The sequence below is a fragment of the Borostomias antarcticus genome (genome assembly GCF_949987555.1).
Source record: "Borostomias antarcticus genome assembly, chromosome: 19".
NCBI classification, from domain to species: domain Eukaryota; kingdom Metazoa; phylum Chordata; class Actinopteri; order Stomiiformes; family Stomiidae; genus Borostomias; species Borostomias antarcticus.
The window spans coordinates 2,522,193-2,544,416 of record NC_140252.1 but is presented as its reverse complement, the minus strand read 5'-3'; the positions used below and the strand labels follow the sequence as shown (position 1 = coordinate 2,544,416).

The following is a 22,224-nucleotide window of genomic DNA, read 5'->3' as shown; positions in this document are numbered from 1 at the left end:
CTGTTTTTGGTTGGAAAAACACGGGTTATGGGTTGCCTGGAACGCGGCATTACTTACGAAGAGATGAACGGTTCCTTCTTGCGTTTAGTTTGGTGTTTGCGCTGGGAGTGTTTTGGGGGGCCACCAGAATCCTAGGGCCGGCCCTGCGACCAAACGTTAAACATTTGGTCTCTTGCTCTTATCCTTTATTTGACTCCACGGGCGCAGTTTGAAACGTGTGAGGGGAGGGGGGGCTGAGGTAGGAGGTTCTATCTCGTGACTCATGAGGCTCCACCCAGCAGAGAAGAGCGCCAACTGTGTTCAATCACATCCGCAGTTTCGACATAATAGACATGCTACACGTCGTGAATCTATCACTCAGCTCGACGGTTTCGTAGAAAACAGTCTTAAAGAAACGTGTGAAAATGTCTGGTCGGGGGAAAGGAGGCAAAGGACTCGGAAAGGGAGGCGCCAAACGCCATCGCAAGGTTCTTCGTGATAACATCCAGGGCATCACCAAGCCTGCGATCCGTCGTCTGGCTCGTCGTGGTGGCGTGAAGCGTATTTCTGGCCTGATCTACGAAGAAACCCGCGGCGTTCTGAAGGTGTTCCTGGAGAACGTCATCCGTGATGCCGTGACCTACACCGAGCACGCCAAGAGAAAGACCGTCACCGCCATGGATGTCGTCTACGCTCTGAAGCGCCAGGGACGCACCCTGTACGGCTTCGGCGGATAAGCGTTTTCTCCTCACTTCTGTAGTCCACCAACCCAACGGCTCTTCTAAGAGCCACCCACATCTACAATTAAAAGCTATGTCTCCATATCGTATGAAGCTCAGAAATTGCTGAAATTGATAGGCTACAGCATATCCTGCATTGATGATAACATTCATATTAATCATCGTAGGTTGTCTTTTGGTTGTAGGCCATCTATGCTTGTATAGATACTAGCTTACCATGGTCATCTGCATGTAAATATACTATACATGCTGTATGAATGTACAGTGTATATATTCCTTGTTCCAGCTTTTATTAGACTGCATATTGTCTGCATGTTAATTCTTATTGGCGATGCATATTCTGTATCTGGGTCAGTGACAAATAAGGGTGGAAAAGATGGAAAAAAAAAAATGGGGGAAATATTGTTTTAAAAGCATGCATCAGGTGTGTTAATATGTGGATTTTGTATTTGTTGGTTTTGTCATTTTAAATTACATTTCTACGTTTTTTTCTTCAAAAAGTAAGACCAAATGCGCCTGAAAATGTCAAGTGGTGTAACCAGAGAAAAGTGGTCAATTCAATATATTATCAACCTAGAGTATGTCGATGTACTCATAATAATAATCAATTGCAACATGTTACCTAGGAATAGATTTTTTCAGGGTGATCTCAAATTTTAATATTTCACCAGTTTTGCAACATCGAGCGGGTCATATGGTATGCTGAAAACACCTTGGTTTTTGTTATAATCTTTGGAAATGGTTAAAAACATGTTACACTACAGTAGAATATAATGCTTGGATAGGAATAGGAATATAATTAATATTCCTGTATAATTTCATATTTTCATGAACACTGGTTACACCATTTGACACAACCCAGTGTCAATTGGTGTAACCATCCACATTTACCACATTTATTATATTGTATTAATGATGAAATGGCAGACAAGTATCTGACTTATTGGGCAGGCCATCTCCGAGTCTCAACACAACATAAAATGACTGGCCAAATAACATGTAGGCTATGATGTACATGACAATTCCCCCTTTCTCGAAAGAATACTTGGAAGATAAATAAAACTGACTAATAAACTAAACATTTCTTCTTAAGATGGTTAGTTGTCCTTGTGCTGCATCATAAAATATTGCTAGCTATGACCTAGCTACTTTCAACCATACTTTTTAAAGTAAATACTTGTTTTTATGATAAAGATCAATAATCAATGTTTTTCACTGGTTACACCATTTGACATGTAAACCTAATCATACCTGACAATACCCTAAAATGTCAAATTATCTCAATATTTCTAAGAGAGTTACTAACCTTGACATGCAACCCTGAAGAGCAGAGAGGGGTCCTTCTCTGTGATACATTTCCCACCAAAATTGTCTTTTAAAAAAATAATAATAAAAAACTCCTTATATAGTGGTTACACCATCTAGACACTTATGTAAGTTGACCTGACTGACATTATTCCCCGGATTATTTATAATATCCAGAACACTATAGTTCCACTTATTTTATTAACTTTAAAATAGTTATGTAAGATTATGCCAAACTAGTTTATATGTTTTGTTTTTATTACTTTCAGCTCTTTTGAGCAATTTTAATTTTTCTGTACTCAGTTTTTATGGTTACAACACAAGACATTTTTGCCATTTTTACTCAACAATTCTCTCGAAATGAATTAAAACCACAACTTTTTAGGGCAGGTTGTCAGAAAATAATGTATGCAAGTAATCTTTAAGTTTATTTTCAAATTTTAACCTAAAAAATATAAACTTAACCAAAGGGACACAGAAAAACATGCGTCACGTCTTTGACCCATCTCCATGTCCAACCTTGCTGTAGGCCTACTAAACTCACCTAAAACTAGCTGGCCACCAACACTGTTGAAATCGTCACTGCAGAAACAGATTCTCCCCATCAGGGTTGAGTCCCATCCTCATCAAAATGTTGCCACCTGCCGCAATAGGCTACTAATTGCATAGGTCGACTTACAAATTACATATCTTAGTCATCTTGTAGTCTACGTCATCTTGTACATCATATCCAATCTAAACAAAATATGACCAAGCACTGATTTGTGCTTATTAGCCGATTCCCGCAGACTTTATTTTTTGTGGGCCAGTTGAATCTGTGGCCACTGAATTACGTTTAAATAAAGGTAAAGGCAATCAAAAAAAATGTGGCAGAAGATGACTTAAAGTATGCAATGTGGTGGAACGCAAGTTAAAATCTCTCGCTATGTCGTTTCACAGTGGCGGATGAAAGCGCGCAATACCCCAGCTTTAGAGAAAGTACGACAATCTTAGATTGGGCAACAAAAGGCGCATGCGGAGACTAATTATAGTAGCATTCAAGACATACGAAAATCTTGGAACAAAATCTTGGAACAAACTATACAAGCTCAATCACCATGGAATTGCATTCTTTAACAGTAAACGTGGGTGGCTCTTAAAAGAGCCTTTGGGTAGATTGGAGAGTGAAAAGCCGCCTCTTTACTTAGAGCTGGTGTACTTGGTCACTGCCTTGGTGCCCTCGGACACGGCGTGCTTGGCCAGCTCACCGGGGAGCAGCAGGCGCACGGCGGTCTGGATCTCCCTGGAGGTGATGGTTCTACGCTTGTTGTAGTGCGCCAGGCGAGAGGACTCTCCGGCAATGCGCTCGAAGATGTCGTTCACAAAGGAATTCATGATCCCCATGGCCTTGGAGGAAATGCCGGTGTCGGGGTGGACCTGCTTCAGGACTTTGTACACGTAGATAGCGTAGCTCTCCTTCCTCGACTTTCTGCGCTTCTTGCCGCCTTTGGCAGCGGTCTTGGAGACGGCTTTCTTAGAGCCCTTCTTGGGCGCGGACTTAGCTGCCGGTTCGGGCATTTTTCTAGGTCTCGTTGCTTCTCAGGAACGAAAGTAGAGCGGCGGGTAGTCACCCGGTATATGTAGGGGGAGTATGCAAATGTTTAGGCAAGGCTCCCGTCATTATCTGCGTTGAACTCTGACGTCCTCGTTAGCCCAACGAACCAAATTGACCGCGCATGCTCAGGAACTCCCTCACCCCCCAGCCCACTTTCCCTGCTGTCGGGCGTGTGGTCTGACATCACTTTATTGGATGTAGCAGTGCCGCCATTGTGGAGTGTAGTCCAAAATACCTATGGGGAAAATGAATTATTTGAGACACATATACGGACATTTTCTCCATAGTCATCCATTGTTGAAGCATTTTGTTTACACCTCCCACCCACATTTGTTTGCACCTCCCACCCATTGGCATATAATGGGCGAGTGGCGCGTGAAGTCTTTGTAAGCAAAATGATGGCATTTGCAGACAATAAAGTCAGTGTTTAATAATGACTCCGTTGAATTCAAAATACATTGTTGAGTTGAAATACATCATTGGAGATGAGTTTTGTTAATTTTGAAGCCCTTAGCCTAGTTGATTCTCAGGTCAGTGTTGAACCTAGCATGACACATCACAGGACAGCTTTCTCAAAATCTGGCAAACGACAAACCCTGATATGTCCACAAGGACACCAAAGCAGGTTGCTAGGTAGCCTAGATATGGTCACACTAACAAAAGGACACGGTCTGCTGTTGGATTGTTATTCCTTACTCAACTTACTTTTAATCCTCTTGGTTCGTTGAGGAACATAAGGCTGTGACTCTCTGCTTCCATCTGGCCCTGTCCTGTGCAGCATGTTGTGCCTTGTCCACAAGTTAGGTAGCCATTTTTAATTCCGAGCTCACAGATCTTCGCCAGGTTGTTTTTGGCCTCCCTTGTTTCCTCTGAAATTCCAGCCCCCTAAAAGTCCTGTCAGCATTGAGCCCAGGGCACCATGTTGGCATTGGGCATTTTGGGGTATTTCCATAAGAGCTCCACTGCACACTGTCGCTCTCACCGCTATCACTCCTCACTGATACCAGCAGCCAGTTGTTCTGACAGGCGTGTTCCCCATATTCTTTTAATGACTTGTTCACAGTCATAAATCTCAAGATTGGCTGCATAGCCTAGCCTAATAAAACTATTCCACAGTAGACATCATTCACTATTGCATCGTAGATAGCTGTGCTTGACTTGAGTGTAGCGATTTTTTTGCAGCTGCCTATAGGCTACAGTGGTGAATTTAGAAGGTTTAAGTAGTCTTCACATGCCTTAGAAATAAACTATAGCCTATGCACTCTGTGTATCTCAATGATGGATGATTCAACACTGGCAGAGTAGGCCCTGTGTGTGCAAATCAGAAGCTGGGCCTTGGCTGTCACAGAGTAGCGGCAGGGCAGACTAAGGACACCAGACTAGGGTGCTAAGGTAGCCTAGTGCGTAAGGACTAGGAATTGAGGGACCATATGACAGGCATATACATTAGGACTTGAACAAAGGATATTAAAACTAAAGTTTGTAATGAACAGTCTTTGAAGAGTGGACAGGGAGGGATGACCGTGGCCCACAGAAAGTGGCCCCAATAAGGTGTAAATCGGCACCAGACAGCTGAATCAACAGTATTGGACAGAAGACACTGCCCTAACTTATAATAAGATGAACCATCAATCTGAAAAGTCAACTGTGACAGCTGATGGAAGCAGCCTGTGACAACTGATAGAAACAGATATATTATACAACTGTTGGGCCTATGTGCGAAGGGCATCTCTCTGAAGGACACTCACTGAGACTCTATTCTCTGTATGAGACTGTATGCTCTTGTTGAAGCAAACACCTTCTGTTGATCGCCTCTGGATTCTCGAGTTTCTACTCATGTTGTTAGCAATAGTCTAACATGGTAGGCTATAGGAGATTGATTCTTAACAGTTCCCGCTTAGTCACTTATCTTGTTATTCCCTGTAGGCGTAAATACTGTGCTCAAGAACACAATCTTGCTTGAGATAAACATTTCTAGAAACTAAGCCAAATGTATTTCATTCTGCCTCGACCACGCCTATTCACATCAGGTAGGCTCGTTCAGAATCCCAAATCACACAGCCCAGAAAGAGCTAATTGCTCATATCACTCAACAATAAGCGCCTACATGTCCTTCCATGTAGGCTATAGGCCTATCTTCACTACATGGGCTGCGATAGGATCGGCTAGGCTCCTGCGTTCTCTATAATTCTCATGGCACAATAGCCTAGCCACTCAAGATGCGATTCAGACATTTTTATAGCCAGGTCATCAAATTCAGTAAAAAGAAAACGACGAGTGTGTGTTGTGATGGTTGCTTGTCACTTTTTGCAATCCTATGTAACGCAGCCGGTGCGCCTCTGGTCACTTCACTGCATAGGCTACCAACCAAACGAGGACATTGCCCCAGACGAGGGGTGTAATAGGCGACAGAAATTCCAAAAAGACCAGAGGGAGTAATTCTGCAGGCAATCCAAATGCGAATCACCAAGGGAGGGAGAGAAAGTTAGCATACACAGACGGCCAGACACCAGCTTGATTGGGACCAGGTCTCCGCCCCAGTTTCAACGCTGTGCTTTACGCACCCCAAGAGAGACCCGGTTTATAAACCCCGGCACCACTTCTGTGTACCCTAAATCACTTTAGTCCCTCGCCAGACAACTTGGCTCACTGGGTAATGATTTCTGCCCATAATCGCACGCACTTTTAGACATTTTAGGAGTCGAATGCCACTGGAAACCCAGTGCGCACGGTTCCATCCGAGATATCAAGGGCGGTGTTTTCACCCGGTCTCGAATAAACAGACGAGGCCGCCGCCTCCCAAACAACTTTATTTTGAACGACAAATAGGCTGCTTGCTATCACATTGGCTTTTGGACATGTGCTCCACTCCAACTTTGATTTCTAGCCCTTTATACACCAGGAGAAAACACAAGAGGAACATCATTTTGGTAACCGAGAGCTCCTCGGTGGTGGAGCTGAGTCCACACGGTTCTCATAGCGCGTTTAAGACCAACCCCTCGCAGCGTCGAGGACTCACAGTCAGCAGGACCGACATACAGTACGTGTGTGATGCCGCAGAGCAAACTCAAGATAGACATGGCAGAAGTCGCCCCAGCTCCCGCAGCCGCCGCTCCGGCCAAGGCACCCAAGAAGAAGGCAGCAGTCAAGCCCAAGAAAGTGGGACCCAGCGTCGGCGAGCTAATCGTCAAGGCTGTTTCCGCCTCCAAGGAGAGGAGCGGTGTCTCCCTGGCAGCGGTCAAGAAGGCACTGGCTGCCGGCGGCTACGACGTGGAGAAGAACAACTCCCGCGTCAAGATCGCCGTCAAGAGCCTCGTCACCAAGGGCACTTTGGTACAGACCAAAGGAACTGGCGCCTCCGGTTCTTTCAAGATCAACAAGGCCACCGAGGCGCAGGCAAAGAAGCCAGCTAAGAAGCCCGCCGCCCCGAAGGCAAAGAAGGTAGCCGCCAAGAAGCCCGCTGCAGCCAAGCAGCCCAAAAAGGTCGTGGCTAAGAAGCCTGCAGCTGCCAAGAAATCTCCCAAGAAAGTCAAGAAGCCCGCAGCGGCAGCTAAGAAGGTGGCAAAGAGCCCCAAAAAGGCCAAGAAGCCTGCGGCACCCAAAAAAGCCCCAGCCAAAAGCCCCAAGAAGGCCGTCAAGCCCAAAGCTGCCAAGCCCAAGGCTAAGAAGGCAGCACCCAAGAAGAAGTAAGAGTTCTTTCCGTCCTCTGTACCATTACAAAGGCTCTTTTAAGAGCCACCCACCACTCCATAAAAGCGCATCGCCATGTATGGACATCGGATTCACGCGGGCGCACGCACAACAGTAATACTTCCTTTATAAAGCACTTAACTGTGAGACAATCTCAAGGTGCTGAACATTTGTTCTACAATCGCTCATTTTTCGTTATAATACACTTTTAACAGCACTGATAAGGGGAGGCTAGGGATTTCAACTGTAGGATAAAACGTGCGTGTGCATGGTCAACTGTACATAGGGCTCAGATCGACGCTTAGTTTATTCAACATTTGTCTTTTCGCCGCATGAAATGAGGAGTAATAGAGTGGGGGACAGGCGCTGGCCGTGGGCAGCTGGGCTCGTTCGTAAGGATCAGGACTGCAGCAGTCCATGATCAGTGCCTATCGCCGCCATGGTGTGGCCCTTGCATTGTGGCTAAATAACGTCCGACTCGGTCCAGCATGATAAGTACTTCTAAGAGAATCTAAGAGAGTATTGAACTTTGTTTAATAAGTTATTGAAATTACAAATTAAAATAAATAGTAGAAAGGCCTTTTGAGAAACGCCCATAGGCATGCATTAATTAATTAATTAATGCCCTCTGATGGTAATGTAAGTGGCCTGAGATTAAGGCATAAACAAGACTTGAGCCATGTGACCCTATGCTAATTTCACCTGTATCCGTCTGTATTGCAGAGGGCTGAATTTTCAACTCAAAAGGGACCAGTGTCTGACCGTGTAGTTCCTGGTCTCCGTATGCAATTGGGTTATTTAGCAGGCAATTTATCTAAAGCGACGTACAATGTTTTGAGCTATAGTTGGGGTTATGTTACACAGCGGTAGGTAAGATATTTTTTTATTTGTTGGTCTTTTACAGATCAAACGGGATCATTGTGTTTAAGCGTGCAGCTCATGGTGTGCATGACACCAGGCAAAGAAGGGAGTAGACTAATAGTAGCCCTAATAGTAGTAGTCTGTTGGGCCTGATTGGGATAGAGCTGTCGCTCTTTTCTGTCCATTATTTCGTACAGGATGGAGGTCTATCAGGAGATCAAGACATTTATAAAGGGACGTCTATTTATTAGGGAGGACATACAGGCATCACAAACGTGTCATTCATGCAGCGCACTTAATACACAAAGGCAACACGAACCGATTAAATTACTTTTTTTTTTTTTTTATTAAAACATTTACAGCATAAGTGAGAAATACAGCCATTCCTAATAACGCGGTGTAACATGCGAAGCCCGTTGCTCTTCTTTTTAAACAATCCAAAGACGTGTCTTAACTTAAAAATTTGTGCATAAATTGCATCAGCCTGAACGATATTGAGTTTATATTGAGTTTTAAAGGCCCGTCGTAGGACTAAGTAACGGAGCACGAGACGAGAGGGTGATGAAATCATAAAGGACAATGGAAATACACTTTTATAGATTGAAGTGGGTGGCTCTTAAAAGAGCCTTTGGGATTGTTGGAATAATTCACGTCAGTGGCGACTTCACTTGGCTTTGACAGCCTTCTCGGTCTTCTTGGGGAGAAGCACTGCCTGGATGTTGGGCAGCACGCCGCCCTGGGCGATCGTCACGCCTCCGAGAAGTTTGTTGAGCTCCTCGTCGTTGCGGACAGCCAGCTGGAGGTGACGGGGGATGATACGAGTCTTCTTGTTGTCGCGGGCAGCGTTGCCGGCCAACTCCAGGATTTCAGCAGTCAGGTACTCGAGCACAGCGGCCAGGTAGACCGGTGCACCGGCTCCCACACGCTGGGCATAGTTGCCCTTACGGAGAAGTCTGTGAACACGACCCACTGGGAACTGGAGACCGGCGCGAGATGATCGGGTCTTGGCCTTAGCCCTGGCTTTGCCTCCTGTTTTCCCCCTTCCGCTCATTTTCAGTATCGAAGTATTTTAGAAACCAAGTGGTGTGATACAACGGTGGTAGGATTTTTATACCTTGCGTAAAGTGGCGCTCTTTTGCCTTTGTCGCCCTAGCCAATCCCAGGCTCCATGTCAATGTCCAATGGGGAGACAGAGGCGATAGCCAGCCAATGAAGTCGCACAGAGAGGCTGCCCAATCAGCGCACGGCAGCGGGCGTTATAAAAAAGGCACATTACCCTCTTGAAAGTTTCAACTTTGACTCTCGGAGAAGAAAGCTGAGATCATGGCCAGAACCAAGCAGACCGCCCGCAAATCCACCGGTGGCAAAGCCCCGAGGAAGCAGCTCGCCACCAAGGCGGCTCGTAAGAGCGCACCCGCCACCGGCGGTGTGAAGAAGCCTCATCGTTACAGGCCCGGCACAGTAGCCCTGAGAGAGATCCGTCGTTACCAGAAGTCAACCGAGCTGTTGATCCGCAAGTTGCCCTTCCAGCGCCTGGTGAGGGAAATCGCTCAAGACTTCAAGACCGACTTGCGCTTCCAGAGCTCTGCTGTGATGGCCCTGCAGGAGGCCAGCGAGGCATACCTGGTCGGCCTCTTCGAGGACACCAACCTGTGCGCCATTCACGCCAAGAGGGTAACCATCATGCCCAAGGACATCCAGTTGGCCCGACGCATTCGCGGAGAACGCGCCTAAATTGGCCCGAGTTGCTTTATAATTGCAACATCCCCAAAGGCTCTTTTCAGAGCCACCTTATTATCTCTAATTATAAAGCCATTGTTTTCCTATTGTAACCTGCACAGTCTTATGCGTTATTTGAACTTATCTGCTGCTATACTGTCCATGCACCACCGTATTGAAATCGACAGTTGCCTATAGTAACTCCAGCTCTTGAGTGGAGCCTAGCCCCATAGGGGGACTTCGCTCCTAGTGGTTTACCCTGCTGTCTAGGCAACGCAGACACTCTTGGTCACCGTGTCCAAACTGAGACCCAGGTAAACTACCTGCTGAGCTGGACATGGCGTGCTCTTCCAATTTATGGCAAACCCCAGACTCGAGAGATGATTCACTAGTCTGGTGGTGTGCTCCATCGCTATCACTGGGGAGGGGGCGAGGACCAATAAGTCATCTAGGTAGTCTAAAGCTGAATCCCAAATCGCGCACTTAGGCGAAAGTGCAGAGCACTCGCGACCTTGTGGCCTTACATGCGCGTTCCCGCCAAGTTCACAAGGGCTCAGGGTAGTCCCAAAACGGAATTGCTAGGTCCACAAGTGCGCCACTGCCGCCATTTTGCGCACTTTAACCACACTTACCGAAAGTCCGCAATTTCGCAGACTTAGGAGCAGAAAATACCCACAGTCCACCTCGTCTCATGTGACACAGTGAGTGTATCCGAGTCATGATCCGAGTACATCACACATAAATGATGACATTTGCAGATAACAAAAATTCTCTTGAAATCCGCACGTTGCAAACATATCCCACCTAACATAAATTTTAAATTATTATTAAATCAAAACAGACGTCAATTTGCGGAGCTGAGGAGCGCGTCAGAGCAGCCTCTGTGTGGAGGGACGCGGCAGCCAATGAAAACAAAGTGGGAGGGGCATTGAGCTAAACTAGCTTGGGAATCGTTGGCACGCCGCTGGAAGTGCTGTCCCATTTAATTCACGGCCCTGCACCCTCTGGCCCTTCCAGCTGACGTCTGGCCGTCGCCTATGCCGACGACGTGACTGTCTTTATAAAAAATCAGAAGGAACTCGACATAGTGAGAGAACACTTTCATGAGTATGAGCAGGCTTCAGGAGCCAAGTTAAATGATAGCAAAACTGAGTGCATCTGGATAGGAGAGGAAAAGAAAAAACCTAACCTGCTCATAGATGTAAAAGAAGAAATGAAAATATTAGGAATTTTATTCAGCAATAAGGATGTCATACACAAAAATTGGCAGAGAAAAGAAAAAGAAATAGAAGAAGAGACTAACAAGTGGAGATTCAGGACAAGTACATACAACTCAAAAATACAGATTGTAAAGACCTTTATTATATCAAAACTACTTTTTTTAGCCAACATACTCCCACCACCTGCAACCACAATGCAAAAGATTAATAAAATGTGTGTTCGTTTTATATGGGGAAGCAACAGGGAAGTGGCAAAGAGAGCCCTGATGTATAAGAGCACGGCACATGGTGGTCTCGGTGCTGTAGATGTTGGCCTGAAGCTGAACATAGCTTATTGTAAAAACATAGCAAAAGGAATACAAAATAAAGCAACATGGATAGGGGAAAAAGACCAGTGGAAACGAACAAGACGTGGACCAACCGTACCTGGCCACAAGGTGTCATATGCAGTCTTCGTAGACAAGTACGCCGGTCTAAATATTGATTGGTGCTCTCAAACTAGCAAAAGCATATATCAACAGATAAGTGACCACCTCTATGGGGGGATGGTATTGTATAAAGATTTAACAGAAGACCAAAGTAAACAATTAATCAAATATTTAAACTGTGATGATATATCTGGAGTCATGCGTGACACTATGTGGCTGACGGTAAACGGCAAACTACCCGTCAGAGAGGTGCTGAACTACCTCCCCTCAGTCAGGACAGTGGAGTGCCCAATGCCAACCTGTAAAGAAATAGAAACAATAGAACATCTTATAATAGAATGTGATAGAGCCAAATATGTATGGAAAAAAATGCATGATATAGGAGTCAAAGTGCCTTGTGAATGGAAAATGGTGTATGCCAATTTTGACAGCACCGACAACCATAAACTGTTTTATTTATGTATCTGTATCACTGTTTTTAAACTATGGAAAACCCGGTGCAAAATGTCTATTGATGGCACCTTCATTGGCTCATGTATGGTTTTCAAACAGATCAAAACCGAACTCAAAAGGAGAAGGACCATTGATCTAAACAGGACACACCCGAGACTTAACTGGGCCACAATTGATCTGACCTGACTTGAATTGTTTATTGTTTTGTAATATTGTATTGAATTGTAGGCCTGTTATTCAACTGGCTATTGCACAATGGCACTTTGAATTTTTAATATGATTATTGTTGTTAAACTGTCAAGTATTGTATTTTTTGTAATGTACTAAAATTATCAATAAAGCTCTTAAAAACGTCCAGCTGACGTCAATTAAGTGCTCAGGCCGCAAGTGCGAGGGGCCGCAAGGGTGGTTTGCGCACTCAGATTGGGATTCAGCTTTACACTCAGATCCCCTGCCGCCGCAGCGGGTCGAGTGCAGCCTCCACGCACTTGGAGAAGGGCTAGGGGGGTTGGAGCAAATCCAAACGGTAGTCTGGAGTACTCGTATGCCACCCCCTGAAAAGCAAAGCGGAGAAACTTTCGGTGCCGATTGATTATTGAAACATGAAAGTAAGCATCCCTCATATCTCACAGCCCAAAAGGTCTTGGTAATGTGGGACCAATGGGCTCTGGGACCATTGGGCCTAATTAAAAAAAAAAAAAAAAAAGTCTTATTAATGTGGGACCAATGGGCTGTGGGAACATAGAGCTGACCCCGGCCGGACACCGCCTGTCTTTTTGGGAACGAGGAAGTAATGAGAATAAAACCCCTCGCTCTATTTCCACAGGGCTATCTCCTATTGGCTAGCGAAACCCAGCTAGCCATATTGACTGAAGAAAAAAACCTGATTTGGCTCCTGTGCTGTATCCCCCCTCTCAGGTCATAGGGGGTGCTGCTGGAGCGTAGGCAGGGTAGGCTCTGGGAAAGACTGTTAGAAGCTATAGACAAATCTTCCCCTCACCTGCCTAAACTATCTATTAGAAACCCACACGAACGAGAAGTCGCTGGGCTGGTAAGTTCCCGTTACAGGAGGGCAGGTCTCGGACCCCTGTACGGGGGTACTGCAGAGACAACTGATTTAACAGTAGTCCATCTTCCAAATGATTAAAAATATATGTGATTGATATTGGTAGGTTTATCATTTAGTTTGTGTAGCCAATGCACTACAACCCCCATACAAAAGACATGGACCCAATTGAGGCTTTTCTCCTTTTTCAATTAGTGAGGCTGACTAACTACATATTGTGGCCCCTAAATGTGAATCAGGGTGAAATGGGATCCGGAGGGTGAGAGGAAACAAGTAACAATATTGGTGCACTTATCATCCACGTTGGTGTTGGAGGTGTTTACCTAATAGCCTCTGCTCATATCAACTGGAACTGAATATCGGCCCTACTGCGATTTCTGGACCTTCAGCAGGCAGGCAGGTACTTCATTAATTCCAGAGGGGAAATTGCACTGTTACAACAGCCACATTCAAGCGACATGAAATAGGTTTAGGTCGATATAATATGCAATACAATATATGGGTTCCATGTAAATACACAGGTGAACTGTATGTATGGATTAAAAATGTGTGTGCCACTGGTGTTGTGGTGCTCTGCAGCTGAACCTACTGGGCTGGGGACTGGGGACCATCAACATCCACCTCCTTCAGCTCCCATTTGACCTGAGGGAACCGTGGAGGGATACAGTACTATCTCACACTGTGACTGACAGGATGGAGGTCTATCTTAGCTGTGCTACAATCTTTTCTCAACTATCCAAATGGGGAGAAGACATAGGGGTTGCTAAAAGACAGGTAAAGACAGGCGCCACAGTCAAAAGATATAGAGTTGATGTAAATCCATATCTGTACCAAAATGTAATTTATAACTATAGCCACTAGAGGGAGCTAAAGGGCTTTTTTGTTGCTTGTTGCGACTTTGTTTTTTCCGCTTTGTGGTATTGTTTAGGTATGATACACTTAAATAGTCCACCTGTAACATACCACAACGCAGGAGGAAAAATAAACAAGACAAAAAAAACAACCTTAATCTCACTTTGCTGTGGTTTTCCCATCACGTTAAAATAGATTGAACGGCTATTCACTTGTTTAAACCACCTCATACGCTAAACAAAGCATGTTACTAGTGTTTGGATAAACCATTTTGAAACTACGTTCATACTTTCTCTGAGGCTGTAATCAAATGCTGGAAGGGACTAAAGTCTGACTTTCATTCAGTTCCAAGTTCTCTTCTTGGGTGTCAAAAAAGGCAGTACAGGCTGAAATCCATGGCTGGGCGTAAGGTCAATGTACAAAAATAATTGCATTGTATACGTGGATGTCATGACGGTGGTGAATGGACAGTGTAGTAGAACTAGCAGTCCAAACTACTCCTATTAGGACGCACTAGACTGTGCAGGTTGCAATAGGAACACATTGGCTTTATTATTAGAGATAATGAGGTGGCTCTTAAAAGAGCCTTAGGGGGATGTTGAAATGATAAAACTCGAACCAATTTAGGCGCGTTCTCCGCGAATGCGGCGGGCCAACTGGATGTCCTTGGGCATGATGGTCACCCTCTTGGCGTGAATTGCGCACAGGTTGGTGTCCTCGAAGAGGCCGACCAGGTATGCCTCGCTGGCCTCCTGCAGGGCCATCACAGCAGAGCTCTGGAAGCGCAAGTCGGTCTTGAAGTCTTGAGCGATTTCCCTCACCAGGCGCTGGAAGGGCAACTTGCGGATCAACAGCTCGGTTGACTTCTGGTAACGACGGATCTCTCTCAGGGCTACTGTGCCGGGCCTGTAACGATGAGGCTTCTTCACACCGCCGGTGGCGGGTGCGCTCTTACGAGCCGCCTTCGTGGCGAGCTGCTTCCTCGGGGCTTTGCCACCGGTGGATTTGCGGGCGGTCTGCTTGGTTCTGGCCATGATCTCAGCTTCCCTTCTCAGCGAGTCGAACTTGAAATTTTCAAAAACGTAATGTGCCTTTTTTATAACGCCCGCTGCCGTGCGCTGATTGGACAGCCTCTCTGGGCGACTTCATTGGCTGGCTATCGCCTCCTTCTCCTCATTGGCTATTATCACGGAGACTGGGATTGGATAAAGCGACAAAAGCAAAAGGGCGCCACTTTACGGAAGGTATAAAAATCCGACCGACGTTGTGTCACATTACTGAGTTACTAAACTACTTCTATACTGAAAATGAGCGGAAGAGGGAAAACAGGAGGCAAAGCCAGGGCCAAGGCCAAGACCCGATCATCTCGCGCCGGTCTCCAGTTCCCGGTGGGTCGTGTTCACAGACTTCTCCGTAAGGGCAACTATGCCCAGCGTGTGGGAGCCGGTGCACCGGTCTACCTGGCCGCTGTGCTCGAGTACCTGACTGCTGAAATCCTGGAGTTGGCCGGCAACGCTGCCCGCGACAACAAGAAGACTCGTATCATCCCCCGTCACCTCCAACTGGCTGTCCGCAACGACGAGGAGCTCAACAAACTTCTCGGAGGCGTGACTATCGCCCAGGGCGGCGTGCTGCCCAACATCCAGGCAGTGCTTCTCCCCAAGAAGACCGAGAAGGCTGTCAAAGCCAAGTGAAGTCGCCACTGACGTGAATTCTCCCAATAATCCCAAAGGCTCTTTTAAGAGCCACCCACTTCATTCCTTAAAAGCGCAAAGTGTATTTCCATTGTCCTCTGGAATGCGTTTCCATCATCCTCGTGTTCTCCGTTGCTTGCCTCTACGTGGGCCACCTCCCGAGTTGAGGCACACTCGCCCACATGAGACTCCTGCAAGTAGGAGTCTGGCTTGAAATCTAGCTAATTCAGTCTGATTTGAAGTTGTTGCAGACATGTGTTTAGGTTATTGGGTTATTGGGCATAGTTGTATTTCTCTTGGTTTTAATTTAAAACGTGTTTAATTGAAACGCTTCGTGTTTGTGTATGAAGTGTGCTGCATGAATTACCTAGTTTGTCCTCCCTAATAATTAGACGTCCCTTTATAAATGGCTTGATCTCCTCGTAGACTTATACAATAATGGACAGAAAAGGGCAACAGGGCTACTATTAACCTACTCCCTCCTTTCCCTGGTGTCATGCACACCATCAAACTACAATGATTGTTTGACCTGTAAAGACCAACAAATAAAACAATTTCGTACCTACCGCTGTGCCACTTAACCCCAACTCAAAACATTGTACGTCGCTTTAGACTTGGAGAGAATGCATGCATGTCTATGGGCGTTTCTCAAAATAACTTTTTACTAATTATTTGAATTTGTAATTTTAATAATGTATAACCCAACAAAGTACGAATCACGTTGGAGCGAGTCTGGACGGAATTTGGCCACAATGCAGAGGGTCACAGCATGGCGGCGATCAGGTAAGGATCAGTCCTGATCCTTACGAACGCGCCCACGGCCTGCGCTGGTCCGCCGCTCTCTCACTACTCCTCTCATTTCAGGCGCCAAAAAGACAATGTTGAATAAACTACGTGTCCATCTGATCCCCGTGCACGCCAGTTGACCATGAACATGCATCAGATAGAGTTTTACCCTACAGTTGAAATTCATAGCCTCCCATCACCAGTGCTGTGGAAGTGTATTATAATGAAACACCAGCGTGTGCAGCACGTTTTCAGTACCACTAGATTAAGTGCTTTATATCGGAATTATTACGGTTGGGTGTGCGCCCGCGTGAATCCGGTGGCCATACATGGAGAGGCACTTTTATGGATGGGTGGGTGGCTCTTAAAAGAGCCTTTGTGACGGTAAAGAGGACAGAAAAAAGACGTTTACTTCTTCTTGGGGGCTGCCTTCTTCGCCTTGGCAGCCTTGGGCTTGGCAGCTTTGGGCTTGACGGCCTTGGGCTTGACGGCCTTCTTGGGGCTCTTGGCTGGGGCTTTTTTGGGTGTCGCGGGCTTCTTGGCCTTTTTGGGGCTCTTTGCCACCTTCTTAGCTGCGGGCTTCTTGACTTTCTTGGGAGATTTCTTTGCAGCTGCAGGCTTCTTAGCCACGACCTTTGTGGGCTTCTTGGCTGCAGCGGGCTTCTTGGCGGCTACCTTCTTGACCTTCGGGGCGGCGGGCTTCGTAGCTGGCTTCTTTACCTTCGCCTCGGCTGCTTTGTTGATCTTGAAAGAACCGGAGGCGCCAGTTCCTTTGGTCTGTACCAAAGTGCCCTTGGTGACGAGGCTCTTGACGGCGATCTTGACGCGGGAGTTGTTCTTCTCCACGTCGTAGCCGCCGGCAGCCAGTGCCTTCTTGACCGCTGCCAGGGAGACACCGCTCCTCTCCTTGGAGGCGGAAACAGCCGTGACGATCAGGTCGCCGACGCTGGGTCCCACTTTCTTGGGCTTGGATGCTGCCTTCTTCTTGGGTGCCTTGGCCGGAGCGGCGGCTGCGGGAGCTGGGGCGACTTCTGCCATGTCTATCTTGAGATTGCTCTGCGGTATCACACACGTACTGTATGTCGGTCCTGCTGACTGTGAGTCCTCGACGCTGCGAGGGGTTGGCCTTAAACGCGCCATGAGAACCGTGTGGACTCAGCTCCACCACCGAGGAGCTCTCGGTTACCAAAATGATGTTCCTCTTGTGTTTTCTCCTGGTGTATAAAGGGCTAGAAATCAAAGTTGGAGTGGAGCACAAGTCCGAAAGCGAATGTGACAGCGAGCAGCCTATTTGTCGTTCGAAATAAAGTTGTTTGGGTGGCGGCGGCCTCGTCTGTTTATTCGCTACCGGGTAAAAACACCGCCGTTCATCTCTCGGATGGAGCCGTGCGCACTAGGTTTCAAGTGGCATTTGACTCCTAAAATGTCTAAAAGTGCATGCGATTATGGACAGAAATCGTTGCCCAGTGAGACAAGTTGTCTGGCAAGGGGCTAAAATGATTTAGGGTACACAGAAGCGGTGCCTATGTTTTTAAACGGGGTCTCTTTTGGGGTGCGTAAAGCACAGCGTTGAAACTGGGGCTGAGACCTGGTCCCTATCAAGCTGGTGTCTGCCCGTGTGTGTAGGCTACCTTTCGCCCTCCCTGGGTGATTCACATTTGGATTCCCAGCAGAATGACTCCGCCTGGTCTTTTTGGACTATCTGCCGCCTATTACACCCCTCGTCTGGGGCAATGTCCTCGTTTGGTTGGTAGCCTATGCAGTGAAGTGACCTGAGGCGCACCGGCTGCGTTACATAGGATTGCAAAAAGTGACAAGCAACTATCACAACACACACTCGTCGTTTTCTTTTTACTGAATTTGATGACCTTGCTATAAAAATGTCTGAATCGTATCTTGAGTGGCTAGGCTATTGTGCCATGAGAATTATAGAGAACGCAGGAGCCCAGTCGCCTAGCCTATCCTATAGCAGCCCATGTAGTGAAGACAGGCCTATAGCCTACATGGAAGGACATGTAGGCGCTTATTGTTAAGTGATATGAGCAATTAGCTATTTCTGGGCTGTGTGATTTGGGATTCTGAACGAGCCTACGTGATGTGAATAGGCGTGGTCGAGGCAGAATTAAATCAATTTGGCTTAATTTCTAGAAATGTTTATCTCAAGCAAGATTGTGTTCTTGAGCACAGTATTTACGCCTACAGGGAATAACAAGATAAGTGACTAAGCGGGAACTGCTAAGAATCAATCTCCTATAGCCTACCATGTTAGACTATTGCTAACAACATGAGTAGAAACTCGAGAACCCATAGGCGATCAACAGAAGGTGTTTGCTTCAACAAGAGCATACAGTCTCATACAGAGAATACAGTCTCAGTGAGTGTCCTGCAGGAGAGATGCCCTTCGCACATAGGCCTAACAGTTGTATAATATATCTGTTTCTATCAGTTGTCACAGGCTGCATCTGTCAGTTGTCACAGGTGACTTTTCAGAGTGATGGTTTATCTTATTATAAGTTAGGGCAGTGCCTTCTGTCCAATACTGTTGATTCAGCTGTCTGGTGCCGATTAACACCTTATTGGGGCAACTTTCTGTGGGCCACGGTCATCCCTCCCTGTCCACTCTTCAAAGACTGTTCATTACAAACTTTAGTTTTAATATCCTTTGTTCAAGTCCTAATGTATATGCCTGTCATATGGTCCCTCAATTCCTAGTCCTTACGCACTAGGCTACCTTAGCACCCTAGTCTGGTGACCTTAGTCTGCCCTGCCGCTACTCTGTGACAGCCAAGGCCCAGCTTCTGATTTGCACACACAGGGCCTACTCTGCCAGTGTTGAATCATCCATCATTGAGATACACAGAGTGCATAGGCTATAGTTTATTTCTAAGGCATGTGAAGACTACTTAAACCTTCTAAATTCACCACTGTAGCCTATAGGCAGCTGCGAATAAATCGCTACACTCAGTCAAGCAGTTACAGCTATCTACGATGCAATAGTGAATGATGTCTACTGTGGAACAGTTTTGTTTTCTAGGCTATGCAGCCAATTTTGAGATTTATGACTGTGAACAAGTCATTAAAAGAATATGGGGAACACGCCTGTCAGAACAACTGGCTGCTGATATCAGTGAGGAGTGATAGCGGTGAGAGCGACAGTGTGCAGTGGAGCTCTTATGGAAATACCCCAAAATGCCCAATGCCAACATCGTGCCCTGGGTTCAATGCTGACAGGACTTTTAGGGGGCTGGAATTTCAGAGGAAACAAGGGAGGCCAAAAACAACCTGGCGAAGAACTGTGAGCTCGGAACTAAAAATGGCTACCTAACTTGGGACAAGACACAACATGCTGCACAGGACAGGTCCAGATGGAAGCAGAGAGTCATAGCCTTATGTTCCTCATCCAACCAAGAGGATTAAAAGTAAGTTGAGTAAGGAATAACAATGCAACTGCAGACCGTGTCCTTTTGTTAGTGTGACCATATCTAGGCTACCTAGCAACCTGCTTTGGTGTCCTTGTGGACATATCAGGGTTTGTCGTTTGCCAGATTTTGAGAAAGCTGTCCTGTGATGTGTCATGCTAGGTTCAACACTGACCTGAGAATCAACTAGGCTAAGGGCTTCAAAATTCACAAAACTCATCTCCAATGATATATTTCAACTCAACAATGAATTTTAAATTCAACGGAGTCATTATTAAACACTGACTTTATTTTCTGCAAATGCCTTCATTTTGCTTACAAAGACATCACACGCCACTCGCCCATTGTATGCCAATGGGTGGGAGGTGCAAACAAATGTGGGTGGGAGGTGTAAACAAAATGCTTCAACAATGGATGACTATGGAGAAAATGTCCGTATGTGTGTCTCAAATAATTAACTTTTTGGACTACACTCCACAATGGCGGCACTGCTACATCCAATAAAGTGATGTCAGACCACACGCCCGACAGCAGGGAAAGTGGACTGGGGGGTGAGCGAGTTCCTGAGCATGCGCGGTCAATTTGGTTCGTTGGGGAAACGAGGACGTCAGAGTTCAACGCAGACAATGACGGGAGCCTTGCCTAAACATTTGCATACTCCCCCTACATATACTGGGTGACTACCCGCCGCTTTATTTTCGTTCCTGAGAAGCAACGAGACCTAGAAAAATGCCCGAACCGACTGCCAAGTCCGCGCCCAAGAAGGGCTCTAAGAAAGCCGTCTCCAAGACCGCTGTCAAAGGCGGCAAGAAACGCAGAAAGTCGAGGAAGGAGAGCTACGCTATCTACGTGTACAAAGTCCTGAAGCAGGTGCACCCCGACACCGGCATTTCCTCCAAGGCCATGGGGATCATGAATTCCTTTGTGAACGACATCTTCGAGCGCATTGCCGGAGAGTCATCTCGCCTGGCGCACTACAACAAGCGTTCAACTATCACCTCAAGGGAGATCCAGACCGCCGTGCGCCTGCTGCTCCCCGGTGAGCTGGCCAAGCACGCCGTGTCCGAGGGCACCAAGGCAGTGACCAAGTACACCAGCTCCAAGTAAAGAGGCGGCTTTTCACGCTCCAATCTACCCAAAGGCTCTTTTAAGAGCCACCCACATATTCTATAAAATAATGCAATTCAATGGTGGTAGATTTTTGTTTAATGCTCGTATACATTGTGTGCTCGGGATGCGTGCTGTAATTGATCCCCGAATGTGTAATTTGTTGACCATCTCTGGGGATCAATGCAGTTGTCTCTAAGCCTGGGGCATTGCGCGCGTTTTCTTATTCTTCTAAGCCCCCCGGTAACGTTAGAATAAACGGATCGCAGGCTTGGTCGACAGCGAGGATATTTACGATTGATAGTGAGTTATCCCCGTCGGTAGCCGATCACGAAATATGACCATGTAGACTGATTCTAGACTATTAGCCCATTACGGTGGGTGACAGTTGAGTGGGATTCAACCCTCTTCTACAGGAAAACAATGCCAGCAGTTTTGGGGGGAGCAGCCATTCTTGCACTGCCTCGCAGCCAGACTCGACGCGAAAACAAATATTTCACAATAGAAACTGGACTTCAAAGCCGTCCGGGACGATTTGAGTGGGAGATCTAGGCTAGGCTACTTGCCCTGCGGACAAGCTACAATTCGTTGTAACAGAATTCCAGTTGGAATAACGGCGAAAACGTCTTTCCCACATAGAAACTCAGCTAGCGGATACTCGTTCTTTAATTGTTGTTCACGTAGCGGATACTCGTTCTTTTATTGTTGTTCACGTAGTTAAATAACGGCACTCGGCTGATTTTATTCTAACGCTACCGCTCGAGAGCTGTAATTGGGAACAGCACTTAGTTCAATATTTAATCTGGAGCTTTTATATAAATGTATTCTACATTAACTATGAGCATCAATTATGCATGATCTGAGCATTCGACATAGAGACAAGGCTTTTAATTGTAGATGTGGGTGGCTCTTAAAAGAGCCGTTGGGTCGGTATGCCACAAATTATCCAGAAAACGCTTATCCGCCGAAGCCGTACAGGGTGCGTCCCTGGCGCTTCAGAGCGTAGACCACATCCATGGCGGTGACGGTCTTTCTCTTGGCGTGCTCGGTGTAGGTCACGGCATCACGGATGACGTTCTCCAGGAACACCTTCAGAACACCGCGGGTTTCTTCGTAGATCAGGCCAGAAATACGCTTCACGCCACCACGACGAGCCAGACGACGGATAGCAGGCTTGGTGATGCCCTGGATGTTATCACGAAGAACCTTGCGATGGCGTTTGGCGCCTCCCTTGCCGAGTCCTTTTCCTCCCTTACCGCGGCCTGACATTTTTCACACTTCGTCTACCAAGTTGTTAGCTTGACTGCTGCA

The 22,224-nt window shown here is 46.5% G+C and overlaps 10 protein-coding genes across 10 annotated transcripts; 5 read left to right on the top strand and 5 right to left on the bottom strand.

The window, feature by feature from the left end:
* Positions 1–404: 404 nt before the first annotated feature.
* On the top strand, positions 405–716 carry LOC311321712 (histone H4; the record flags this gene model as incomplete). The annotated part of the gene is made up of 1 exon (XM_084453716.1): positions 405–716. One exon carries the CDS (start codon positions 405–407, stop codon positions 714–716), a length of 312 nt encoding a protein of 103 aa, XP_084309842.1.
* Positions 717–3,203: 2,487 nt separating this feature from the next.
* Positions 3,204–3,581, bottom strand: LOC311321709 (histone H2B-like; the record flags this gene model as incomplete). The annotated part of the gene is made up of 1 exon (XM_084453713.1): positions 3,204–3,581. The coding sequence occupies one exon, from the start codon at positions 3,579–3,581 to the stop codon at positions 3,204–3,206; it is 378 nt and encodes a 125-aa protein (XP_084309839.1).
* Positions 3,582–6,696: 3,115 nt separating this feature from the next.
* Positions 6,697–7,308, top strand: LOC311321664 (histone H1-like; the record flags this gene model as incomplete). Its single annotated transcript, XM_084453669.1, has 1 exon — positions 6,697–7,308. The coding sequence occupies one exon, from the start codon at positions 6,697–6,699 to the stop codon at positions 7,306–7,308; it is 612 nt and encodes a 203-aa protein (XP_084309795.1).
* A 1,525-nt stretch (positions 7,309–8,833) lies between these two features.
* LOC311321687 (histone H2A-like) lies at positions 8,834–9,220 on the bottom strand (the record flags this gene model as incomplete). Its single annotated transcript, XM_084453692.1, has 1 exon — positions 8,834–9,220. The coding sequence occupies one exon, from the start codon at positions 9,218–9,220 to the stop codon at positions 8,834–8,836; it is 387 nt and encodes a 128-aa protein (XP_084309818.1).
* Positions 9,221–9,492: 272 nt separating this feature from the next.
* Positions 9,493–9,903, top strand: LOC311321674 (histone H3.2; the record flags this gene model as incomplete). Its single annotated transcript, XM_084453679.1, has 1 exon — positions 9,493–9,903. One exon carries the CDS (start codon positions 9,493–9,495, stop codon positions 9,901–9,903), a length of 411 nt encoding a protein of 136 aa, XP_084309805.1.
* Positions 9,904–14,530: 4,627 nt separating this feature from the next.
* LOC311321675 (histone H3.2) lies at positions 14,531–14,941 on the bottom strand (the record flags this gene model as incomplete). The annotated part of the gene is made up of 1 exon (XM_084453680.1): positions 14,531–14,941. The coding sequence occupies one exon, from the start codon at positions 14,939–14,941 to the stop codon at positions 14,531–14,533; it is 411 nt and encodes a 136-aa protein (XP_084309806.1).
* A 273-nt stretch (positions 14,942–15,214) lies between these two features.
* Positions 15,215–15,601, top strand: LOC311321694 (histone H2A-like; the record flags this gene model as incomplete). Its single annotated transcript, XM_084453699.1, has 1 exon — positions 15,215–15,601. The coding sequence occupies one exon, from the start codon at positions 15,215–15,217 to the stop codon at positions 15,599–15,601; it is 387 nt and encodes a 128-aa protein (XP_084309825.1).
* Positions 15,602–16,795: 1,194 nt separating this feature from the next.
* Positions 16,796–17,425, bottom strand: LOC311321658 (histone H1-like; the record flags this gene model as incomplete). The annotated part of the gene is made up of 1 exon (XM_084453663.1): positions 16,796–17,425. The coding sequence occupies one exon, from the start codon at positions 17,423–17,425 to the stop codon at positions 16,796–16,798; it is 630 nt and encodes a 209-aa protein (XP_084309789.1).
* A 3,110-nt stretch (positions 17,426–20,535) lies between these two features.
* LOC311321702 (histone H2B-like) lies at positions 20,536–20,913 on the top strand (the record flags this gene model as incomplete). The annotated part of the gene is made up of 1 exon (XM_084453706.1): positions 20,536–20,913. The coding sequence occupies one exon, from the start codon at positions 20,536–20,538 to the stop codon at positions 20,911–20,913; it is 378 nt and encodes a 125-aa protein (XP_084309832.1).
* A 957-nt stretch (positions 20,914–21,870) lies between these two features.
* On the bottom strand, positions 21,871–22,182 carry LOC311321715 (histone H4; the record flags this gene model as incomplete). Its single annotated transcript, XM_084453719.1, has 1 exon — positions 21,871–22,182. The coding sequence occupies one exon, from the start codon at positions 22,180–22,182 to the stop codon at positions 21,871–21,873; it is 312 nt and encodes a 103-aa protein (XP_084309845.1).
* Positions 22,183–22,224: the final 42 nt, after the last annotated feature.